The 22,107-nt window shown below is 37.6% G+C and overlaps 1 protein-coding gene across 1 annotated transcript; it reads left to right on the plus strand.

Annotated features, from left to right (window-relative positions):
* The first annotated feature begins 636 nt into the window (after nt 1-636).
* On the plus strand, nt 637-20,192 carry LOC124632102 (arylsulfatase B-like). Its single transcript, XM_047166769.1, has 8 exons — nt 637-766; nt 3,804-3,900; nt 12,484-12,643; nt 14,145-14,371; nt 14,622-14,730; nt 15,854-16,006; nt 17,098-17,766; nt 18,605-20,192. Exons 1-8 carry the CDS (start codon nt 735-737, stop codon nt 18,985-18,987), a joined length of 1,830 nt encoding a protein of 609 aa, XP_047022725.1. The 5' UTR covers nt 637-734; the 3' UTR covers nt 18,988-20,192.
* The last annotated feature ends 1,915 nt before the right edge of the window (nt 20,193-22,107 follow it).

Consider the following 22,107-nt stretch of genomic DNA (forward strand, 5'->3'; position numbering starts at 1 on the left):
AAGAAATCCGATAACTGCAATCTTGATAGAGGACCGATTCGATTTCGAAGTCCTTTGTAGAATTAATCGGGAATGGGTTCCTGGGATTAGTTTTTAATGAAAACCTCATTAAAACTCAAACTAAGTTCATAAAAAGTAGATCTTTTTAATTTATGGAAAAAGTGATGACATTTTGCCTCTTGGCAGATATATCAAATACAGTTTATAATGATGCAATTTAATATTGTAATTAAAATGTTGTAATAAAGTTTTCTTACGTAAGATTTTTCTGAAACCCATTTAGATATACCAACAATAGCATTGTGATCTGGCCACGTAATGACTAATGTTACAGTAATATAACTAATCGATATTTCAGAAATAGTATTACATGACATTTTCCGGTACAATTTCCTAAGATTTAATTATAATTGTGATTTTAAATGATAAGTGATAATATTGAAGATATTTTTTTGTAAAAACACGTGGTTCTCATGAGTGTATGTAAATATGACCTTCAGAAATGAATCTATAGCGCCTTTAAGTAATTTACAATAGAATACAGCTTTCCCTTGGTTTCAGAGGTTTGTACAAGTTGAGCGCTCGTGGAGAATAGACCTCTATACGTACTTATACTAAGTTTCGATGTACGGTTTGGCGCGGTGTTCAAAATCTTATTATTGTGAATTGTTTATACATATACAAACTGGTGTGTGCTAGTGCTGTTCAGTTGACGATACATAATTCAAATCAATATGTTTGAAATAATAAGAAATAATATGAGCTGGTAAGTTTTATTTTTATATTTAATTTATTTAACGTTTTCAGTGCTAAAAACATTGATATGGATTCGCGCCTAGATTAAATAACTGTATCTAGCTTATTATTTTTAATTAAAGCAGAAAAATAGTCCATTAACGCCATTAGGACTGTTACGTACTTTGATACTGAGCTCTTCCATTTCACATTTATTTTTCAGTTATACTAAGTATGATTATTTGTTATTTGTATTTGATATGGCAAGCTTATTAGCGTTTAGTAGAAGCTCAGCATGACGTCCCGCGTTCGCTTCCTAAGTCGGGCAAAATGTAATGAGTTGAATGTCGCTAGCATTAGGTTCCGGTGGATAGCAGTAGGTTCTTTGAATTCATTTTAGTCTAGGTGGCAAAATGGTGGTATAACTGTTAGATACTAAATATTGTTTCGAATAGCTAGACATTTTATACATAATGGGAGATAATTTTTATTCATATTAGCTAACTTTTTTATGTTAACTTCGACTGAATCAAATATAACAGAATTAACGAACAATTTCTCTGCCAAGGCCTTCTGTTCTCACGCTCTAAGATCGTTAAAGAACCTCGATCTACATTGTTGCATGCAAGCAAATATCTTTAGCCTCCATTAATTCCAGGCTTTTTACAAAGTATCAAGATTGTCTTGCTATCATTATTAGGACGGATCACCGGCAAACATAATGAAGCAATTTGCAGAAACAAAGAAAACTCGGTCAAGTGCGATGTGCTCTTGTTCGCATCTATAAGGTTCCGTTCATTGTACAGAACGAGGATGCCACTTTCAGGCCTTGAATTACAGTAAATCATTGGCAAGTTAATCATATTTACCGGTTTTAAATTAAATTATGTCACAATAATGTAGCAAACAAGTTTATGAGCCAGTTGTATGAGACATGAATATGAATTGAAAAATGTTCGGAAAATATTACAAACAGACTTTAATTTGTAATGTTTGTATGAAACGTTAGAAGATGTGTATAAACTATTTCAGACAGACTAGACACCAACCCCAACACAGTTGGGAAAAGGCTAGGCAGATGATGAGGACGAATCAGACAGTCAGTCAGTGTATATTCAGATGAAGCTCACTCAAAGGACTCCTTTGGGTACTTTAACAATATTTTTCCTGTTAGGTACGTGCTATTTTAGCTCTGTCCATCAATGTAAAGGTAGAAGGTCTTTATAGGTATCAAATACTGCACAAACAAGGTAAACTCAACTTTTTATGCAGTTTTCCGATAGGGGAAAAACATGTCTTTTTTGTGTCATTTTGTTACCTTGTCTACGTAACGATTAATAAATACCTCCACAGGATATTTAAATAGGGGGTTTGCACACTTTTGTTAGTGAAATTAATAGGACTGTAACAAAATTAACGATAGGTACCAACGTGATCCCATAAAAGTTCAGGATGAATAGGTTGGATTTATTTATGGAAGCTCTTATGATTGGATCCACTTCTTACATGGAACCTTAAAACATTATCCTAAATAATGCAATTACGCTGGGATATCAATCAAACTACATGCACGCCTTGTTGTATCAATGTAAATACATAAATTAATAATGATATACAGAGTAGTTCAACACGCATCTTACTGCAGCTTTTGTGTTGTGCTATGGTTCATACATAAACATCTTTAGTATAGAAAACTCTTATTATTTTTGATTATCTAATATGCTCGTGTTGGGTTTGTATACCTAACTTATATTACGTGTATACAGCAATTTGGAAAACCGGCTCTGGAATTAATACATATTACACAAAGACATGTAAAACTGTGTGAAAACAAACTTTTTGGGTATTTGTAAAAAGGTATTAGAATTATGTATAGGCATCTGCTTTAACACAGTTGGTTAAACATGATAACTGCTCTTTAATTAACTATTTGGCTTCATAATTTACTGTTGTTTTCATATAAACCTACAAGGCATCAGAATCACAAAATAAACTCGAGGAAACTTTAAACAGGTTAGGCTAAAATTCCGCATTTGATTCATTTTTATATCTTCATCACAAAATATTATTCCTATTGTAGGATTTTTTTTGTTAGGAAATAAGTTCAATGATTTGTGTGTGTTAAATAATCATGGAATTGTTTATTTATTGCGGATTACTTTTATACTGCCTTGCACAATACATGATTAAGGCCACATTAAAAAAATGAAAATATAAAAGCATTTCTAATTGTTTCCAATTTAGCCATTTGTCATAATGCCTAACACTAAAAATCCAATCAAGAATATAATTTTGATTATCCTCTAAAAATACACAGCTTGGAAAATAAATGAACTTAACGAGATATGAAATCATTAATAACTCAGTTACTATTAATACCTTCCGGCCGAATCTATAAATTTTCTGTGTTTACATAGTCGATTTATTAAAATTTTGAGAAAAGTAGGAGACAATACCTACGTACTATATGTATGTATATAACACTCTAGTCTCCTCACGCGATTTTAGTGCAGCATCGTGAAGGAATTATCTCATGTTATGTTTGTGTTTACTTTTTCTATCACTATTGTTTAATTATATTTTATTTTATCTTGAATACTGTTTTGATTGATAATATGGGAGATATAGGAAGAGTAGGTAAAAACATTAAGCATATCGTAAACTGCAGACTAAACAGTCGACCGGCGACTGTTGCCTCGGTGGTTGGAAAAAATATTTTTTTGAAAATCGTGAATTCGATCAAAGCATATAGTCGATCTGATACCGGATAAATACCTGATCGTTGTTACGTGTGTACTTCCACTTATGTTCATACTGATTTATGAGCCCAAACCAACTATCGGACGACTAAATGTTACGTACTCTAACTCTACTTTAGCTTCCGTTATCATAGATCAGATTTTTAAAAAGACATAAAAGAACGCCAAAAAAAGAAGTTTTTTATTTATCAAATCTTCATCGCCTTCAAGAAATAAGTAGGCTTTTCGAAAGATGCAGCCAGATAAAGCTGCAATTCTATGTGTTTCAATGCGAAAATGTGGAATAAGTGTTATTAATTTTCTTTTCAGGAAACAGTGGTGGATCATCCTGACAGTGGTAACAACAATGATATCAGGATATCGACAAGGGCCATCACACATCGTGTTCATCATGGTCGATGATATGGTACATGCATTTCTTTAAACTTTTTTATTTTCTTATTTTGAAGCTTATAAAATATTAATATAACTGTTGAACTAAACATTTTTCTCACTGATGGCCCGTGGTGAGTTTAGAATGTGTTTTGTTTGTGTTTTCATTAGAATATAATATGCTATTGGTTTTCTGCAATCTTACAAAGAATAGATGAATAGCAATACGATATAATCTTAAAACAAATTTGGTAACAATCTTACATTTACATAAATGCAGGTATTATGTTTTGAATGAGTTATTGTTTAGCTCTAGTATAGCATTACTTGGATATTTTTAGTGTTATCATGAGAGTTATTAAAAAAGCGAGTAAGTAAATGTTATAACGTCACAGTTTAAGAATGTATTTGTTCTTCTGGGACTTCCCTGAAGATGGGAAGGATTGATAAGTCAGCTGTTACTCTTGAATTTTCAGTCGTACTTTTTCTTCTTATATTGATTGGCTTCTTAGCCTTGTAATTAATTACTTTTCATTGCCAAGTACGTCCTTAGTGCCAACGATTACGGAGAACAAAGTCAAAACAATTACATTTTCAACCGCCCTAATCGAATGTTACGCTAATTGTGACAATGCAAAAAGTTCATAAAACATTTTTCGAGTTAGTTGCTTCCTGTTTTATATACTTTGTCAGCAAATTAAAGTTTTTGCCGATATTAAATAATGTTTTTTGTTTAAACTACTTAGTATTATGTCTTTTAGTGATAGATAACGTGATATTTGCACTTTTGATAAATTCAGGATAATGTTGTTAGAATAATATTCAGAAAACTTTGTACAATGTCATTATATGGAAGTAGGTAAGATTAAACTACCAAATCTATTATAATAATCACATTTTCATCATCCCACACCGAGTTACGTGTCTGTAATCATCTAGTGGCCCGAATTACAATTTCATACCGATTTACGATTATACAAATGCTATTTGAAACCATTCACCGTAGGAATAACATACAAAGGTATTAATAAAAGTAACACTGTAATTACATGACCATTGTATGTAAAATTTGCATTATTATGAACCCGTTGAACAAGTGTTTAATCAATTTGTTTGCACTTCAAATTACTAGTTTGAATAACAATAAAGGGAATTGGGTGTAAAATAAATCGTTTATTTTAATTAAAAATTTTCTCTCAGCGGAAAAAAAGTTAGTAGCAAGAAACCTTACGTTTACCGGACCCATGTTAATAAATAAGGCTTTTAGCTAGCAAAATATTTTACTTGTTGCGATCAACATTTAGCCATTTCAGGGAAAAAGTTGCAAAAAAGTTGGTCGCAAAAATGCACTTCGAATTACGAGTACTATTATACAATTTTAATTATTCCATCAACTTTATCATTCATGTTACTTTAACTCTTCCTTAATAATTTAAATCCATGAAGTTCCGTTAGAAATTTCCACTAACTTAACAACAGAGAATAGAAAATTGTAAACAAGTCGCCGTTAAACATATTTTACTTATGCTCAGAATATTTTATTTTTTTTCTAGAGAACACAATAGCGGGAATTTGTGACGAACTCCTTAGAATAATTCATACTTTTATTTTTTACTCTTTGAATATTTAGTTCAAGTTCACAATTCCGCTAATAAATATTAATTTAAGATAAACTTGGTACCTACTTGAATAGCAATGCGAGGTTTTATTTATGGAAACAATTTGTAGTTCCTTATGAAAACCCATTTAGTTGTTAGGTTTTTGGTTATTACCCATTTAGTGGTCAGATTTTATTCTATTTAGTCTTTCAACATATCATTTATATTTTTAAACTAGCTTCTGCCCGCGACTTCGTACGCGGATCCTGTCCCTTATACCAGCGACTACGGGGTTAGCAAAATCAAAGATCTGAATCGTCTGATGTTGAATTTAAAGGGCCCGTTGACGGGAAAACAACGGAATACGCAAAATCATTCGAAACGTTCTATATATTTAACTTTTGTACGTCAACGGCAAAAGCACAGCAGACTAAACAAAACGCTAAGAACTAAAGCGCAATAGGCGTGACCATAGGGATAAAAGTAGTGATTCTAATTAGTCCGCATTTAAGTGGTTTTTCTGAACGGACCCTTAAATAACAAAGTAGTGGTGACCTAGTGTTTAGAGAACCAATCTCTCAAGTATGAGTGTGTGACTGCGATTACAGGTCTGGCAAGTACTTGCTAATGCAACTTTTCTTAGTTCGTATGTACTTTCTTAGAATATTTTGGACACCAATGACCGGTTTTTGGAGGAGCTGTCATTTCTAGTGTGTCCCGGCTGTCAATGAACATCCTTGGCAGTCGTTATGGGCAGTCAGAAGCCAGTAAGTGTGACCAGTTTTACCAAGAGGTATTGGGTTGAGCGTGTAACCGGGTTGTGGAGGTCCGATAGGCAGTCGTTTCTTGTCGTTTCTTGTTGTGTACTCAGTTGCATCGAAGCCGACCTTAACATAGTTGGGGAAAAGGCTCTTGAAGTAATAACAATAATAACAATGAGATTTAACGCAACAAAGTCGGAGAGCTCGTGATGTCACGTCTATGTAAAATTTGTGCTAAGAAGTGACTTAATACAAAATTCAAGCGTTTTGTATCTTCCTTGTTCTTTGTTTGTGAAAGAAAAAAAAACAATACTTGTCCATTATTTTAGGGTTATCTAAAAGACGGACTATTACTTTCTTTGATTCACCATGCTTATTTTGTATAATTTGTATCAGTAAACGTGTCCGACTCGCGAGACAATGAGTAGCATATTCTTTACTTGAGAAGTTCTCTAGACATATGGATGTAGATGCGTAAATATGCCAATGACGGAAGCGCGCTTCGCGATCCGATGAGATTTCCTCGGAGCAAGTAGCAGACTGATGTTCTCGAACAGCATCAAGTCCTTCCAAACGCTCTTCGGTATATCTTTGGGATCTTATGATTCTCTCCCTAAGAACATTGGAAAAGATTCGACCCATGGTAATAGTTTTATTGTGAAGAAGATACCTGATCAATTAAAATCTAGCTGACTGCCCCCTCGCCCCCCGCGGTACTGAGTAGGCTACCCTGTCACGAAGATAAATGAAAAAGAATACAACACTCAAATAGCATTAAAACTCGAACATTCATTCTATAAAGTTTTGTAGTAAAAGAGTAAAATTGACGATGATATACCATCACCATTGAAAGTCTGTCCTAAACTATTACCGCCTTCACTGCTTGGAGGTACTTCCAGCTTATTATATCACTATACAGTGAAATTAGAGATAGCTTTCATTTCCACATCAGTTGTTTCTGATCTTCGATTCTCATAAGTCAACAGAAAATATACATCAGATCGAACAACTTTTGCTAAAACGTCATTTCAAGTGTAGTAGGGCACTTGGAGTTCAACTTGAGATGTTTTAGATCTTCGATTTTTGTAAGTCAACAGAGAGTGCTCATCAGATTGAACAACTTTTGCTAAAACGGTATTCCTATGTATGCTATTGTGTAACTGGGCTCTTGAAGTTCCACATCAGGTGTTCCAGATCTTCAATTTTTATAAGTCAATAGAGAGTGCTTATCAGATAGAACAACTTTTGCTAAAACGTCATACCCGTATATGCTACAGAGTAGCTGGGCTCTTGGGGTTCCACACCAGGTGTTTTAGATCTTCATTTTTTATAAGTCAACAGAGAGTGCTTATCAGATAGAACAACTTTTGCTAAAACGTCATACCCGTATATGCTACAGTGTAGCTGGGCTCTTGGGGTTCCACATCAGGTGTTCCAGATCTTCAAATTTATTCTCTCAACCGAGAATGCTCATCACGTGGAACAATTTTTGCCATGGCACCATTTTTGTATCTCTTATAGTTTTGTTGATCTGTTGCAGTTCTGCACCAGGTCTTCAAGTTTTGAAGATAAATTATAGCCTATATGTTGCCCAGACATTATACCGATACAACAAAGAAAAAATCATTGAAATCCGTCCAGTAGTTCCGAAGATTAGCGTGTACAAACAAACAGACATACAGACATACAGACATACAGACAAACAGACAGATTTTTTTTTTTGGATTTGTGCTCGATTACTGTTTCTGAACTCCACTCAATTATAATTTTTTTATTATATTCAATGTACAGACAAAGTTTTTTTACAGATTTATTATATGTATAGATGTATAGATATTAGATTATAAAAATAAAAAAAAAACATTTAAAAATATAAAAAATAGATGGCCACCGATATCAGGCACAGGGTCCAAGGTACCGGTGGTTAGGGTCCCAGAGACAGAAACCTCCTCACAATACGCGCCGTATCAAGGAGTACTGCCTTCTGAATCAATCCCTTGATCCAGCCGAGACGAGACGACGAGACGAGAGCCTCCTGAGGTGTTGGTCGAGGCTCTTGGCTATTAGACCATTGGCCGTAATGACAATCGGCACAATAACAGCCGTGTCGACATCCCACATGGCGTCAACCTCGTGTGCGAAGTCAAGATATTTTATTTGTTTCTCTTTCTCAGCTTTCACGAGGTTCTCGTCATGCGGGACGGCGACATCGACTATCATCGCGCGGCGCGCTAATCGATCTATCACCACTATATCAGGCTTATTGGCTGCAATAGTCCTGTCAGTGATGATAGATCGATCCCAGTACAACGTGATATGGTCCTCTATGTATGTACCTCCGGTAGTTATTCGTCAGGATAACTTCGTCCATAATTGCACATACAAACCCTTCGGTTTCTCCAAATAGGTCTTCAAATCGAAATCGAAAAAGACTTATAATTAAAAAATATTTATATCTGGTCCAAGAAAAAAAATGTGCATTTTTTCTTTATTTCTTATTCATTCTGCGTTTACTTTTTGAGCCCTCAATTTAACAACACCAAAGTAACAAAAACAACTGGCTCTCGATCCAGTCACGGATTCTTTTTAATTGTGCTTAATTCCGAGTTTAATTTGAAAGTCCTTAAACAAACAATTTTAAAAAATTCGCGCTTGCTACGCTCGCGGCTGTTCACTTGACAATGCCTTTCCTTCTAACTTGATTAGAGTACTTTTGTCCCAAAACTCAAAAATTTTCGCGCTCGCTCCGCTCGCAGGTGCTTTACTTTCCACTTGTTCTGTTTTTTCATCCTTTTTTAGCCGAACCTAGAAGGTAGCTTGCCGCTTTTAAGTCTTTTTATTAACAAAAAAATAACTCCTAGTTTCCGTATGAACTTTCTTATTTACGACGTTCGATTGACGACGTTGATTCTTTAAATATAAACTGTAGTAAAAATAAAATTTTATTAATTTGTTTAACTTGAGCATTTCTACTCAAACATGACGTTTAGCTAAATCAAAACACCAGACCTACTCTCGCAGGGCACGCCACCATAGTGGCGGTAAGTCCCCTCTTTGAGGAGTGGCTCGGGAGGAGTCACGGCGCCCTCACGTACCGCATGACGCAGGTCCTCACCGGACACGGTTGTTTCGGGAGGTACCTGCCCGGGTGTCACCACTGTGCGGACAGCCCCGAGGACACGGTGGACCACACAGTCCAGGAGTGCCCTGCGTGGGAAGGGCACCGCCGGGTCCTCGTCGAGGTTTTAGGCGGCGGCGACCTCTCGCGTCCGGCCCTGGTTCAGGCCATGGTCCGGGGCGAGAGGGAATGGGATGCCGTCGCCTCCTTCTGTGAAGCGGTCATGCTCGAGAAGGAGGAGGCGGAACGCCAGAGAGTCCGCACCTCTCATCCCGGCCGCCGCACTGGGCCAGGTAGACACCATGGGCGCCGGGTGTCGCGAGATGACTCCCGGCAACCGTAGGCGTGGGTCTGTGGGCGGTGAGTTCGGGTGGCTTATCGTCCCTCTGTCTGCTTAGACGACAGACCCGTGTCGACGGCGCGCGTTGTTCCACGCGCTCCTCAAAGAGATGTCAGCAACCCCAGCGGGTCCAGTAGGGCCAAAGCCTGCCGGGGCTGCGGGTTATTCGATAGAAATACCGCGGCCCTGGCACATGAAAGGCTTACGACGGAACACGATGGTTTTTAGTCAGTAAGAGTCTGACACTCCCTCGCCGCTGCTAACCCACAGCGGGAGGGGTCATTTGATGATTTTTGACGTCGTTAAAAAAAAAATACCTACTCTCGCAACACATACTTTACACGTAGGACAAAGGGCCTCGCATAGACCTGCCGCACATAGCCTCGCAATCGCTAGGGCCGCCGCTGACTCCAGTACCCTCTTAAGCCATGTATGGGGGACCGAGTCGTAGGCCTTCTTATAGTCTATCTATCCAACATGTCGACAAATTCTTTCGGGATCGCCGAACCTGTTGGCTGATGACCATATCAGAGAGGAGCGGCTCCTTAGTAGCACGGGACCCCTTCTTACATCCATTTTGAGAAACTGACATAATTGAATATTTTTCAATATGTTGGTTTATTTTTAATCTCAAAATAGATGTAAGAAGTTTATAGACCGACGGTAAACAAGTGATCGGTCTATAATTTTTGGGTTCCGCGCTACTGCCTGATTTATAGAGCAGATGGGTAACTCCTGTTGTTAGAAACTGTGGGAGCGACCCGGCTTCTAAGGATGACTGAAACTGTGATGCTAAACAGGGGTGCGAACTTTGCAGCCACTTTAACCAGAAATTCGGTCCTGGTGATTTCCAGTTTTGCCTCGGACGAACTGCACAGGCTACGTCGGAGGAGGTAATATTTACCTCCTCCATTTCTGGTATTTGTTCACACTCCCGTTCAAGATCACGTGTCCAGTCACCCTCCTCGTGAAATACGGGAGTCGACCAGAGGTTGCGCCAAAACATGTTTGTGGCACCATCATCCGGTCGGCTCCCGTCCATCACGCATTGCTCAGGTTGCTCCCAAGTTCTACCCGTCGTTTATACCTTCGAATACGGCTCGCCCATGCACAGACTTTTTGCTTCAGGAAGTCAATGCGCTCCGTGACACGCGGCATATAATCATGAGGACTGAGTCCAGTCCCCATGAATGCACGCCTCACAAAGCGCATCACCCGTGGTCGGGTATTACCCTCCCTGAAGCAATATAGTTTGCCAATGAGTACTCTGGCCCCCTCGATACGACGCTCAATCCTGCATTGCCAAGCTGGTACCGCTGATTTTAGTCGTGTAGCTCTGTTACTGTCAGGGAATTTGACATTAGCAGCACGACATGCAGCAACAGCCGCGCAATACATAATTGAGTGTGTATCAAGGAGGTCTTCGCTGTTTTCAAAATATTTTTCCAACAGCGAATCCAGAGCACACACCAATGCCCTATTCTGTCTGTGCATAGGCAGGCGAGGTAGTCGCGGTCGGTTTTCGACGGGTGAGTACCTAAACTCCTGAATCGCATCTTCCAGAGCACTCCCCAAACGTTCGTTGCACTGAGTACTTACCGTTTACAACCCTATCGTCCTCATCCCGTTCAAGGAGATTGGACCGCGGCGTGACTCCGCCTGAAGGTGGCGGTGGCATTGCGGCCTGTGACGAGGTGGTGACCATAGGGCTGCTCAGCATCTCTAAGCGCAGCCGATCAAGTGCGGCGTCGTCCAGTCTGTGATTGCGCTGGATAACCCGCACCTGATCCGACAGTCGTTGGGCCGATACGTTGACGGCTGGCTCAAGCACCTGGAATAGAGACAGCATCCTATTAATTTATTGTTATCTATGATCCAGTTTAATGGCGGAATACTTAAATGCACCCTGTTATGCATTGAACATTTTCTGTAATAAGTACCCCATTGTTTACAAAAAATATCTATCCCTAGATCTCAATGCGTGACTTTTCAAAAACGGTATTTTAAATACCAAAATCGTGTCGATATTCGTTGTCGATAAAACTGCATTTGCTTGAGTACACTGGGCGGTGACACCGACATTGCTCCATGTCGGATGTCGGGTTGCGGCCGACCCTATTGTTCTGTATTGGCGAACGTTTAGGAACCCGTTTATCTGTATTTTAAACCTTTATTGAGTCTGGGGTTGACATTTAACAGATGTTTTAAGCTATTAAGTAGTTTTAGGTTTGTTGTCTTTGCTTACAAATTGATTATGAATCAGATCGGTACTCAACAGTTTATAATTTCAGAAACTTGTATTATTTAATTTAGATTCAGATTCTTAGCTGTCAACTCTCATTTTGAGCTTCGTACGTTTTTCAATGCTGTTTACATGTTTTGTAAATTACAATTTAATTAGATGTTGCATTTACGTAAACCGAACATTTTTGGAGTATTAATTTCACGCTCTAGTGATTAAAAAGAAACAATTTATTTATTTAATTATCATCTGTATTCCATTAACCAGGTTTTGTTTTTCACTGGCCATGAATTAAAGTGTTGATAGCTGTCACTGATAATTATTATTCATTTGCTGCATACATTTCAGCACTTTCAAAAAGTTAATGGTCTGGTAAAGTTGACTAACTACGTAACTAACGTAGCACTTGATTCATGAGGCTGTAGGTCAGGGTTTTTGTTCAGTTAATAATCGTGTAGAATATTTATCTTTCATATTTCCACAATGCCAAGAAAGAAAGGGTTCTCTGCTAATCTATGAAAATTGAAAACATATTGTCAATTTATTTTTCATTCACAGGGTTGGAATGACGTATCTTTCCACGGTTCAGATCAGATCCTGACGCCAAACATTGATGCCCTAGCGTATCACAGTGTAATATTACAACAATACTACAGTGAAGCTATCTGCACCCCAGCTCGCACTGCACTTCTCACGGGGAAATACCCCATGCGGTTGGGTAAGTACCCTCATTACAATAATCACTTCAGCTGCTCTAATTACTATCGCACATTTATGCATGTAAGAATTTCATTCCCATTTCGAGAAAGTGTAATGCAGTCGAAGGCAAACGACCAAACGAGAGTTGCTTACCTTCGGCCGTGATATACGCAATTTTGTGTAGGTATGCTTTCGCAAAACTAGGGCTTTTGGCAATGAATTAATACTGTAACTTTTTATGCCATGCTGCAGTGCACGTGCATACGATAACAATTTAATTGTTTTATTCATAACACGTCGTTTACACCGGTTTTGAAAGCAAAACAATTGATAAAATTCATAATCGATATTAATTGTGTGAGGGTTTGTGTTTTGGGGCTTTTCAATTTATCCTTTAACAATGGCAATCATGATACTCAATAGTTCAATATTTGTGTATTGTATCTACCTATTTTCTATTGTCGTAGTCCCCAGTACAAACTAAAATGTTAATATATGTACCTAGTTACTTAGTTAAGGTCTGAAAGGGAACACCATCCTTACAAGGAATTGATATTTTTCTAATTTGTCTGAATACTTACTTACTTAATCAACGTGTTAGACCCCTTAGAATCACGTTTTGTGTCATTACTATCAGGCAGCTGAATCATTTTCAATTAAAAAGATTTATGTGTGTTGGAATTTTAGCTGAATGTAATTTCAAGCGTGTTTTATTTAGCCCAACAGTTAAGTATAATTGCTGCATAACACAATGGTTCCTTTTAGTGTTTAGAGCCTGGCTAAGCACACAGATTAATTAGTATCTATGCATGAATTAAACCAATTATGTTATGTTATACCTACATGCAAATAAGCATAATTAATGGGTTTATTTAATTACTGGTTTTGAATATGGGTTAAATAAACCAATTGTCATAAAGTAAATTTGGAATTTGACAGCGGTAGGGATCGTGTTTGAAAACAAACTGTATCGGGAGTTATAATTATTATGTTTTACTCGCCGATTTAGAATCATAGTCGCGGGTTAGTTGTTAATGTCAAAAGTCGATAAGCTTACAGAGTTGATGTTAAAATAACTGTTATTTGCTGCGAAGATTAAAGGTTGAGTTGTTTAAATAATGATTTCGAGTTTGTTGATGGACAATGCAGTGATTGCCGCGGTGTGCGGCTATTTGTCGCGAGATCGCGTGCGGCCCGCTAGCGGCGATAATTACTCACTTTTAATTGATTGTACACTTAAATAATGTTTTGTTAGCATTAAGATGAGGCCTTTGACATCTATTTTGCAAGTGATTATTTATCATGAACTTAATAATCAACTCGTTTTTCACCTCTTATTTGCTCTTATACGTCTATTCCTTATGAAAAGTTATAAACTATATATATAATAAACAAAGTATCGCCGTTCGAAAAAGGCTTTTCGTTACAATCAATGAGTATTTTTGTGTCAATGAACACATTACGATTTACCCAGATTTCATTCGGAATTCGGTTAACATGCATGATTTTTATTTACACAGGAATGCATGGTCAGCCTCTATTCAACTCTGAAGATCGAGGCATACCTTTGACTGAGCGTCTTCTGCCATCGTACTTGAAGGACTTGGGCTACTCCACTCACCTTGTGGGAAAGTGGCACGTCGGGATGTCCAAGCCGGAGTACCTTCCGACCTCGCGAGGCTACGATCATCACTACGGCATGCGAGGCGGTTACGTCGACTATTACACTTACAACAAAGTCGAAACGGTAAGCAAACCGTCTCCTGTTGACTCTCACAATAGGTTCATTTATTCAGGTAATTAAGTGTGGACCCAGTAACCGAGCCATGAAATTCTAAAGGCCAACCAATGCGGATATGCAGTCACGTTTTGTTAGGCATGAAAGTACTTCAAAGTGAATGGTTTTAAGCACTATTTGTTTTAGGAATGGTAACGAATTATAAGTTTTCGGCTACGGGAACGGCATGTTTATTTACAAGATCGTTATTTATTCGCAGTGGCCAAATGGACGACTAATGTTCGGTCTAGATCTGTACGATGATGCAATACCGCAAGATTTCGAACAACGGTACATTGTGGACGCACTCACCGAGAAAGCAGTTAAAAGTAAGTTTGTACAGTAGTTTCGTTTACAATGCCGTTGTGAAGTTTTGTATTATCTCATGTTGCAACCGCCTTTATGCATTCAATAACGATGGAAATGCGCAAGATTTCATCTTGAATTGGTATTTTAAATTGAGTATGGTGGCGTAAAGGTTATTGCAATACTCATTTAGGTATGGAGTGTACTTCCATGATTGCAATGTAACCCATGCCTCGGGTTTCCTATTGCAATCATACAAATGTCCATTACTCAATCCAATCCAATTTTTGATTGGATGTAACAAAAACTACTTTTAAAATAAAATTGCGATCCTATTGTTTGAGTTTGGAAATAATTATGATATCCACAAAACCAATTAAACATGTTACTTTTGTTTCATCAATGAATATTTGCGTATGTATTTAGTTTCCTGTATATTAGACATCGTAATGAATATTTGCATTCTGAATAGAATTGCCGTTCTATTCGAACCCCTTCACTGAAATGTTGTTCTAAGTATATCTGATACAGTATTTTACGAAACTTTGTATACAGGCGCTATCTCAACAGTGTTTCAAGTAATAGATTTCTATATTGAGAATTAATTGACACAATTCGAGTAGCAAAATTATTACCTAATGCTTAAATTAAATCGCTCTCTTAGTTATCTCTTAGTTTTTAGCTCTTTCATTGTGAGTTAATGCATATTTATAGCCAATGTTGTAACCCAAATTATTAAGTACTAGCGACCCGCTCCGGCTTCACACGGGATAATAGTATTTTCCTACTATTTAATGTATGTTATGAGGTGCATAATACATATAAATAAACCTTCCTCTTTGATCACTCTATCTATTAAAAACCCGCATGAAAATCATTTGCGTAGTTTTGAAGATTTAAGCGTTCAAAGGGCCAACGGGACATAGGGTCAGAAAAACAAACCGTCAGTTGCACAAAGCTCCATTAAAGTTGAAGCTTCTTTCAATCTATTGCTGACTCTTTCTTTGTCAACCAAGATAAAAAGTGCGAGCCGTAGATTTAATGAAACTTTAATTTTAATGGAGCTTTGTGCAACTGACTGTTTGTTTTATACTATGTAGTGATTTTGAGTGGTTATTCTTGTTCTTAATATGTGTATTTCTCCAGTAATCCACCATCACAACGCGTCGCAGCCTCTGTTCTTACACGTGACGCACAACGCGCCGCACGCGGGCAACGCCGGGGGAGCGTTGCAGCCGCCGCTGTATTCCGCCGTCAAGCACCAGCACATCGCCAACTCTGATAGAAGATTGTATGCTGGTGAGTTGTTCTTATGTCATATGCCTTTACTCAATTATATTACATTAATCTGCCTAGCGTTTACCCAACTATATTAGCGTCGGCTTCCATTCCGACTCGATGCAACTGAGAACGGCATCACCGCTCGTTTTCGTGGAGCGATCTGTCTATCCGACCTCCTCGACTCAGTTCTCCTCAACCCGGGTTGATTTGTTCCTACATATTACACTGTAAAATACGTCCACGGTAAAAAATTACGCCTGTTTAATAAATAGTTTCAAAAGGGTTACAGGCACCGATAAATCTATTTCTTTATACATAATTCTTGCCTTTCGGCGAAAATTTTGGGACACATGAATGTCATCAATCACAACACATATTTTGCATAACAAAGTAAAAAGCGGCAATGTATGCGGTAATCCACCATGTGAGCTCCGTAAGTATGATGAACAACCAAAGATATTTTCCTTCACGTATGTTAGAGCAATGAGTAGAGATAAAACCGATTGCACACAGTAAAGCAAACTATCCGGGTACGAAGTGAACCAAACTTCGTTAGTCAAGGCTGTAACTAATCGGCCAACTGTTCTTGAATCCATATTTAAAAGCTTTAATTACCTTCTTATTAGGTGCTAACGTAAAGAAATAACCATAAAATCATTTGAGAACTTTATTCTTGTTCTAGTTTTTTGAATTTCGTTTGGGAAGTATTTAATTTGTAACGGAATATCCGTGCTTTACGTGTGCGGACTGATGAAGACCCGGTCTGGCACACGATATGCATTTCCCAGGTATTGTTTGAAAGCTCGCTGCGGAATGTGGCTTTCGGCTTAGTGGGTTCCCCGTACAAGGGGATTTTGGAATACACTAGGAGACTACGTAACAACTTTGCCCAGTGAATCACACGGTTCAACTTTTGTTTAATTAAATATTGTATTAATTGTGTAGTTCAGTTCTGATTATCCGTGAGCTACTTCTCATAAATTACTCGGCGCATGTAGCATGTGGTCTCTCTAATATTACTTCAACAGATTTCCGATATACTTTGCGAGTATGTCCCAAGGCTTTGTCCGTTTGTATCAAATACTAAATTCTAACATTTTTATTTCCAGAAATTGTGACACACGTGGATCGTAGCGTCGGCAAAATAGTTCAAGCTCTCTCAAATAGAGGAATTCTTGACGATACTATTATAGTGTTCGCTTCCGACAATGGAGCGCCGACGGTCGGCGACTTAAGAAACTGGGGCGTCAACTTACCCTTCAGGGGAAAGAAATATACGCCTTGGGAGGGAGGAGTGAGGGTCCCAGCGTTTATATGGCAATCTGCCCTCAGGCCTAGAGTTTGGCAAGGGTTGATGCACATTTCTGACTGGCTGCCGACCTTAATAACTGCCGCTGGAGGAAAAGTACCCACTGGTATAGACGGAGTGAGTCAGTGGGAGTCCATAGTACAAAGTTCAGCGTCTAAACGTAGTGAGGTTTTAATAGCTGTAGAAGACAGCAGTACTAATTCATGGGCAGCCTACAGAGCAGGGGATTACAAAATTGTGGTAGGAAACGTCACAGGTGTTAGTAACGGTTATTACGGATCAGAACTATTGGCGAATAAAAAGACTCCACCCGAATATTATCCTTCTTTATTATCCTGTTCAGTGACGAAAGCTTTTGAAGATGTTGGACTGTATTTAGATTTTGATGCTGTGAGAAGTACAAGGAAAGCGGCTACTATTAAGCAAGAGGACACTGTAAGAGATGCCACACCTTGTGTTCCTACACCTAGTAAGTTATTTAAAATTGTATTTATTCACGTAAGAAAATCTCTTTAGATTTGTTTAAAATCCTTAACTTTACTTGTGCAGAACAATGAATATCAATTTTTAAAAAGCAAATCACAGATTTTAGTACGTTCCACGCTATTGCACATGGCCGTAAGTTCTGAAACCAAAATGGTGGATGCAGTATCCCCAGCCATGAAAACGACATTAATCGTCTTTTACGACATCTATAGAAATCTTCCGTTGAGTGCTTCAATTTAAAAGAAATTTCGTTATAATTTTTAAGAACTTCTTTTTCAAAAACCATAAATGTGTGTGATATTTTCTACAGAGCGAGTACGGGCACAAATATAAGTACCTAAATCTAAATGTGTCTCTAAATGAATTGGGATTTCGGGGAATCCGTTATTCATCAAGATCATTCATTTGTAGTTGATTAAATACTCAGAATTCGTAATATGACGCATTAAGTATATTTTAATAGTCAGTATACATATAGTCAGTATAGTAGTAACATGTTCATAGGAAAATAGCGGGTCCTGTTGCTGGCAGCCCGCATGTCGTAACTAGGTTTCTAGATAAAACATAGTTTCGGACCTTCAACCGATTCAAATGTGTCTTAATTAAAAAATATATTATTTTGCTCTAATAGAAGGGAGCTATAATATTATATTATTTTGTAGTTTAGTATCAAAAAAATAAGACGGTATTATTTCTTCATCTACCTGTAATCGTTACGAAGAATTAAATAATCTGATTTAGTTAAAGTTGTATGAGGCCTCAGGGAAAAGCCTAATTTATTTAGATAATAGAAGTTAACAATCTAAAATTCAATTTTTCAGCTCGCGGTTGTCTTTTCAACGTACGTCGAGACCCTTCGGAGAGTCACGACCTTTGGAATCGAGCTGGTAAAATTGCCACGTTGCTGACCAGCCGACTCAGGGGTCTGTGGGCCACACAGCAAAGACGAGGGACTCCCCGACTCAATGTAGCCGCCGACCCTGCCAACTACAACTACGTGTGGACTCCTTGGCTCACACAAAATAACGTCACCAATCAAATCAATGCTAATACCAATGATGGAAGAATTAATAACTTTAACCTGTCGTTCGACTTCAGCCAACAAAAGACCGGAAACAAGAACACGACAGTCGCAGCCGTCATCAACTGCGACGGTACGACTGGCTTGAGGAACTTTTTGTGTATACTTAGAAGTGTGTTTTAATTACAACTTAGAATTAAAATTGTTGCTTTTGTACAGGGGACTTGTTCGACAATGTTTTGAAAGATTTCGTTTTCCAATACCTGGAGACACTTTTTATGTGTCAGGAATCTTTAAGATGCCATTTAATGTTTAACGATATGTTTCGAGATCGACTTCAAAGAGATTTGCTGTAAGGTATGATTGTTCTTTACTGGTAAATGCATCGATTTATTTTCACTTAGTTACCTACTGTTACCAAAATGTCATCTATGTAGACAAAGTCACTTCATCAATACCATTAGTATTAAGTGTCTCTCTAAGCTTACGTTAAAATACAATAAGTGTAAGTATTAGTAGAGCCAGTGTTGTGTAGTGATTATAATTATGTATTTGTATTTTAATGTGACGTTTTATTGTTGATCTGTTATTTATTGTAGATGATAAATAGGTAGATTGAACTAGCTCACCAACCTTCTTAGAGAAACGTATGAGTCTATTGGCACCTATAGCACCTTTAGTCCGTAACGTAGGTAAAACGTCGTGGAAGGTCCGTCCATAATATTTTAGGAAAATATTTATTATGAAATTCCGACAATATCCATACCTCTACCTTGCCAAATTGCGTATCATTTAAGAGCTTGATGGATTTAATTATATGACATTCCGTACACAAGTTCCTTCTAGAAGATCTAAGTTTCTTCTGAACCTGTATATCGAATAAGACGTTAAGAAGTTATATTATGGGCGGTATGTTCTACAGACTTGAAGCTTGTGTACCTAAAAGTAACTTGGGTTTACTCCAACGGATCGTGATTTGATACAAAACATAAAACGTCCTTCTAAACGGTCATGGTCCAAATAAATGCGTATCACCATGACTTATTACCCTTTCGATATTAAAAAAAAGATCATTCGTTTTTTGTCAGTCAACACGTGCCCCCGTTTTTGTAATGAAAATTCGTTTTACCGATTTTGATTAAATCACGATCCGATTAATCAATGTGAAATACGAGTAACTACGATCGATTTCACTAAGCGTACCTAATGAAGTAGTTTGTTTGTGAAAATCCGGTAAATGTACTGTATTAGAAGTAAATATAGGTACCTATGTTGTTTTTAAACTTATAAAGTAATTGTTTGTGATATTTAGCATTAAGGGCCCATTAAATAGTTAATTCATTAAACTTTAAAAACTATGGTTTAAGCAATGGTTTGTAATATGTAAATAATTTGTTTTATTTTTACTAAAGTCGTTGGAGTTCTGAAAAAAGGTCGCTGTAGTAAAATAAATGATTTCGGCTTCTAGGTATTATATTACATTTGTGCATTTCCATGTATGTATTGCTTTACACAATTAATCCTTAGCTACAACTAATTCAGTTCCTTTCAAGCAGTTTTGCTAGTGAAAGTAGGCTTGCAGTCCCGATATAGATATTCCAAAACGGTAAATCAAACAGATAGCTATCAGAAATCCCAAATGAATTCCACATAGTATTCGATGCAAGGGAACATGTGATCAATATCTCAGAATACAGAAAGCCGCAATCCTAATAAGCTTGCTTCCTCCGACATCTAGGAGTTTGAATTAAATCGAATATGATTTAGTTCGAATTAGTGTTCTGACGGAGCGGTTGCGAACCAATTGCTATTGTGATATATCGAGTTCATAGTGACTATACTTACCTTTTAATAGTTCCGTGATTTCGATTTCCTTTCATTCAGGCACCAGTACCGAGAACCTGCTCATATGGGAAAATTAATTTGAATATTATTCTGATATTCAATTACAATTTGTGGATGTCCAAAAGGACGAGCAAAATAGTTCATTATGAGTATGACAAGCCAACCGTTAAAGTTCAATGTTGAAATAGCAGTCGTTAGCGGCAGTTCCGGTTAGTATGAAAATGTGCGGTACTGGCCCAACTAGGACGTTTGACAACTACATTATGTACGCAAAGTTGCGGTGGCCGGTCGACATGTCCATTCCTATTTCTACGAACCGATTCAAACTGTTTCGGACAAATAGAAATCTTTTTCAATATTATAGTTCTCCTCTTCCCGTTACCATTTTGAATATAACGTTTGTTGTGGGTGTATTTTGCAAATATACAAAAACAATTATATTTTAGTAGCTGCAGTAAGTTTTGGCATATATTCGCTTTAAGAGCACAAAGCACTGCATAAGACCCGGCCCGACATATTGGCACTCAAATAGCCAAATTTTTCATAAAACTTTATGTTCACACAGTAAGTTGGCACCGTGCTCGCTGTAATTACTAAAGTTAAGCATGTCATAATGTTGTTGATGAGTTATTGGTTGACCCACATGTTCGCCGCGCTAAGTTGCATAATTACTGAAGCCTGAAGTTCACACTTGCTATTCAGCAAACTTTAGTATGCTTAACAATTTTATCACCTCTGCATGTTTTGTCTTATTTTACTTGCACATAGAACGTACAGAAATGGCTGTTTTAACAAATAAAGTAGAGAAAAAATGCTAGTCTGAAAAAAATAAAAGAAACCCTGTCAGTTGGTTACTATCCCACGCAGTTCGTGAAAAAATTGGTATCTAAAGTTGCGCTATTGTAGATAGGAATAGATTGGCAATCTGTGAGTGAAGCACCAGCAATTTCGGCCCAATCATTTGTAGATTCTATAGCTAGTGTAAACAGGACAGTGATGATAGCGTCAATCCAATAAACCGTAACATACTTTCTTACTATCTATATCCTTTTGACGTATAGGTTACACTAAAGCCCAAGTGCGGCTACATCTAGGTGCAGCCGTACATCATCATCATCATCATCAGCCTATCGCAGTCCACTGCTGGACATAGGCCTCTCCAAGTGCAGCCGTACGCCCATAGCCAATGTTCGGTTCAACCTATTTTTCATCGGTTAGAGCTAGGTTTTCGATACAACTAAGTATTTTTGCTTTTCTTTGAGATTCTCATCTGGTTTCTATTGAAAGATTCTCTCTCATCTGATATATACCTAAAAATCTGATCTGATATATACATAAGTGGGGCAGGTCGATGATTCAGCTGCCTTTAAAATTTTGCTGTCACAAAGTTTTACGCATAAAAATAAATAATAGGTATACTGGAAGTAAGATTGTGTTAAAATCATAACTTGTAAATAT

Source organism: Helicoverpa zea, chromosome 7, assembly GCF_022581195.2.
Source record: "Helicoverpa zea isolate HzStark_Cry1AcR chromosome 7, ilHelZeax1.1, whole genome shotgun sequence".
NCBI classification, from domain to species: Eukaryota; Metazoa; Arthropoda; class Insecta; order Lepidoptera; family Noctuidae; genus Helicoverpa; species Helicoverpa zea.

What these genes read in the sequence shown, in the direction of transcription:
- LOC124632102 (XM_047166769.1), top strand. Translation starts at nt 735, where the DNA reads ATGTTTGAAATAATAAGAAATAATATGAGCTG. An exon ending in GAAATACCCCATGCGGTTGG is followed by an intron (nt 12,644 to 14,144) that starts GTAAGTACCCTC and finishes TTATTTACACAG; the next exon opens with GAATGCATGGTCAGCCTCTA. An exon ending in ACCTTGTGTTCCTACACCTA is followed by an intron (nt 17,767 to 18,604) that starts GTAAGTTATTTA and finishes TCAATTTTTCAG; the next exon opens with CTCGCGGTTGTCTTTTCAAC.